General features: G+C 42.6%; 1 protein-coding gene across 1 annotated transcript; it reads right to left on the minus strand.

The window, feature by feature from the left end:
- Positions 1-1,929: 1,929 nt before the first annotated feature.
- On the minus strand, positions 1,930-2,874 carry LOC122914198 (olfactory receptor 51I2-like). Its single transcript, XM_044260829.1, has one exon. It carries the CDS (start codon positions 2,872-2,874, stop codon positions 1,930-1,932), a length of 945 nt encoding a protein of 314 aa, XP_044116764.1.
- Positions 2,875-3,196: the final 322 nt, after the last annotated feature.

Genomic DNA, 3,196 nt, shown 5'->3' on the forward strand with positions numbered 1-3,196 from the left:
TTAGTGCCATGGCACTGTTCTGCACCTACTTCCTTCAGAGCCTGTATCTGTCACCAGCACCTTCTTTCTTACTCTGTGATCTTTATCTCTTTTATCTGTGGTTTCCTTCTGGCTGAGATCAAAGCCTCCTGGAAAAGCTTATATGCTGAGCATTTCAGAGATTCTTAATTGCTTAGGAGCACCACAGCATTGCTTGATCCTTTCAGGTGCACAAGGACTTAGATCTTATAAGGATTGTTCCCAGTTTCACCAGTCAGTCTCAAAGCCACCACCCAGGTTTCTGCCTAGGTTTCCATCCTCTCCTACTTGGGGTGAGTTTTTGTGATTTGGGGGGTTTGTCATTTCCTATTGGACTAAGTTTGGTTATTTCCCTTCACTACACTGCTCCCTACCACATATTTTCTAACGCTGTTTTAGCTATACCTACCTTGATCTAGGGTACTAGTCATTTCTCCATCATCTAATATTGTTGAAGATATTATCTCTAGGTTTTTATTCTGTTCCTTTTTCTTTTTTTTTTTTTGTAACGGTTGGTTAATTTGACATCTAAGTGTTCACAGGAGATGCAGATCTATATTGCTGCTGTTTAGGGCAATATCATGTCACTTAGTCCTTATGGCTTTATTTTAGAAAAGCTATTTCATGATCTTTTGAGGGGTAAAAACATGGAAAAGGATATTTCTTTAAAATTGATATGTTTCTGCCTCAGTGTCTGCTCTTCCCAATCATCCAACAGAGTCAAATTATGCAATAGCCTGTGTACTATCCAATGAAAGCCGCCATGTTTGTGTGTACCTCTGCCAATGGATCATATGGCCTGTGTGCGTTGTGCTATGTATGTTTTGCATGACTTTGCTGAGTATTCCTCTCACCTCATGGCTGTTACTCTAAAGGGATTGTGTTCTCTGAATGTCCTGATATTCCTCAGCCACTGTTCTCTACTCTACCAAGTGCTAAAGTCTCTGCGCTTACGTGCTTACTACAGGCCATGAAAATCCATATTCCAGTAAACTGTGGACCAAACTGACTTTGCCACTGAAGCAGACTCGCCCCACCATCCATCACTGGTGTCTGTTAGCCTTCCAGTTAGAGGGCTTACTGATTCCCTAGAAGACAGTCATCCCCTAAGTCTACCCAAGGGATGACAGCATATGATTTTTTCCACAAAACCTTTCTCCATGTTTGAACTTGTAACTTTCAAGTATCAACATCACTTATATTGCTTAGTCAGAATGGAAAGCATATACATTCCTTTTTAGAAGACTCAAGAATATTTGTATTTATTTTAATAGTGAAAAGTTGGTCACAGTTACTGTGTATTTTAATTTTTCAAGTTTAAAGATACTCAAAAGAATTACTCCTTTAAAATATATTCAGTTAGGGGTGCCTGGGTGGTTCAGTGGGTTAAGCCTCTGCCTTCAGCTCAGGTCAAGATCCCAGCATCCTGGGATCGAGCCTCACATCAGGCTCTCTGCTAGGTGGGGAGCCTTCTTCCTCCTCTCTCTCTCTGCCTGTCTCTCTGCCTACTTGTGATCTGTCAAATAAATAAATAAAATATTTAAAAAATAAATAAATAAAATATTCAGTTATACCTTTGATCTCAAGTAACATAATCTCCATTTATAGTGTGGTTTACATAAATTTTTCTCTGTTTTGAGAATTACTGGAAAGCATAGGTGTAATTGGTTATTGGGACAAATAAGAGTCTAACTGAAGACCTTCTTCCTTGTTAGCTCGGACAGAAGTCACCTATGACAACCTGTGACACAGTTAATTACAACAGGCTGTACCACACAACTAATGGCAGGTACCTAATCATAGGTCCATTTACAGAAGGGGATTAAAACCCTCTGGGGCCAAGTATACCCAAGAATCAGCAATAACAACAGATTCCTAGGGCACCTGGCTTTCCGGAAGTTCTCTCCCTGATCAGAGCTTAGTCTTCAAGAACATTTTGTATAGCCTCTTACGAATTTCTTTAGTCTTAATGGAATAGATAATTGGGTTGAGCATTGGAGGCACAAAAAGATATACCAGGGACATGAACTTGTGCACATACTCAGGGGCATGCTTCCGAAACCGATGAACCATGGACACACTAACCATGGGTACATAGAAGATGAGCACAGCACAGATGTGGGACACACATGTGTTGAGTGTCTTCAGCCTCTCCTCCTGGGAGGCAATGGCCAATACAGAGCGCAGTATAAGCACATAGGAGATGAGGATGAGCACTGAGTCTACACCAAAGGCAGAGATAACAATGAACAGTCCATACATACTGTTGATGGTGGTATCTCCACAGGGCAGGCGGATCAGGTCTGGGTGCAAACAGTAGGAATGGGTTAACACGTTGGCTTTACAGAAAGGTAGCCTCTTCAGAAGGAAGGGCAATGGGAAGACCATGCAGAAGCTGCGGATGATGATGGATATGCCCATGTGAGCCACACGGATATCAGTGAGCACTGAAGAATAACGCAAGGGGTTACAAATGGCCACATAGCGATCGAAACTCATGGCCAGAAGGATCCCAGATTCTGTCCAGGAGAAAAAGTGAATGAAGAACATCTGGGTCAGGCAGGCATCAAAGGCAGTCTCTGGGGTATGAAAGCACAAGGCAGCCAGGACAGTGGGCAACGTAGAAAAGGATACACCCAGGTCATTGACAGACAACAGAGACAGGAAGTAGTACATTGGCTGGTGCAAGCTTTGCTCCTCCTTTATAATGAAGAGAATTAGGATGTTGCCCAGGATGGAGATAGCATAAAGCAGCAAGAGGAGGACAGTTAACCAGTGCTGCAGGCCCTCCATCTCTGGGAAGCCTGTTAGTGTGAAGCTGATAGCGCTAGAGACATTAGTCCCAAAACTTCCCATGAAGGTCCTTGAGTAGCTTTTGAGGAAATAGAACCAGAGTAAAGTGAAGTCAAACAGTGGAAGACCAGGAATGGTGACTGCCCTCAGGATAGAAAGGGCAAGATACTTAGCTTCTATGATTGTTAGATCATGAAAGGGTCAGGAAGGAACAGGTTAAGGCTGTTTGTTACATCTCAGACTTTCTGCAGTTTGACCATATTGTCAGATGTGTCTTGGGGTCCAATCCTTCCCCACAGATATCCTTTGACTCATTTTTGGGGGGAGAAAGGGAAATTATCCCCTGTTCATCCTGCCTCTGTGTTCTTTACAGAAAGATTCAAAC

The sequence above is a fragment of the Neovison vison genome, chromosome 7 (genome assembly GCF_020171115.1).
Source record: "Neovison vison isolate M4711 chromosome 7, ASM_NN_V1, whole genome shotgun sequence".
NCBI classification, from domain to species: domain Eukaryota; kingdom Metazoa; phylum Chordata; class Mammalia; order Carnivora; family Mustelidae; genus Neogale; species Neogale vison.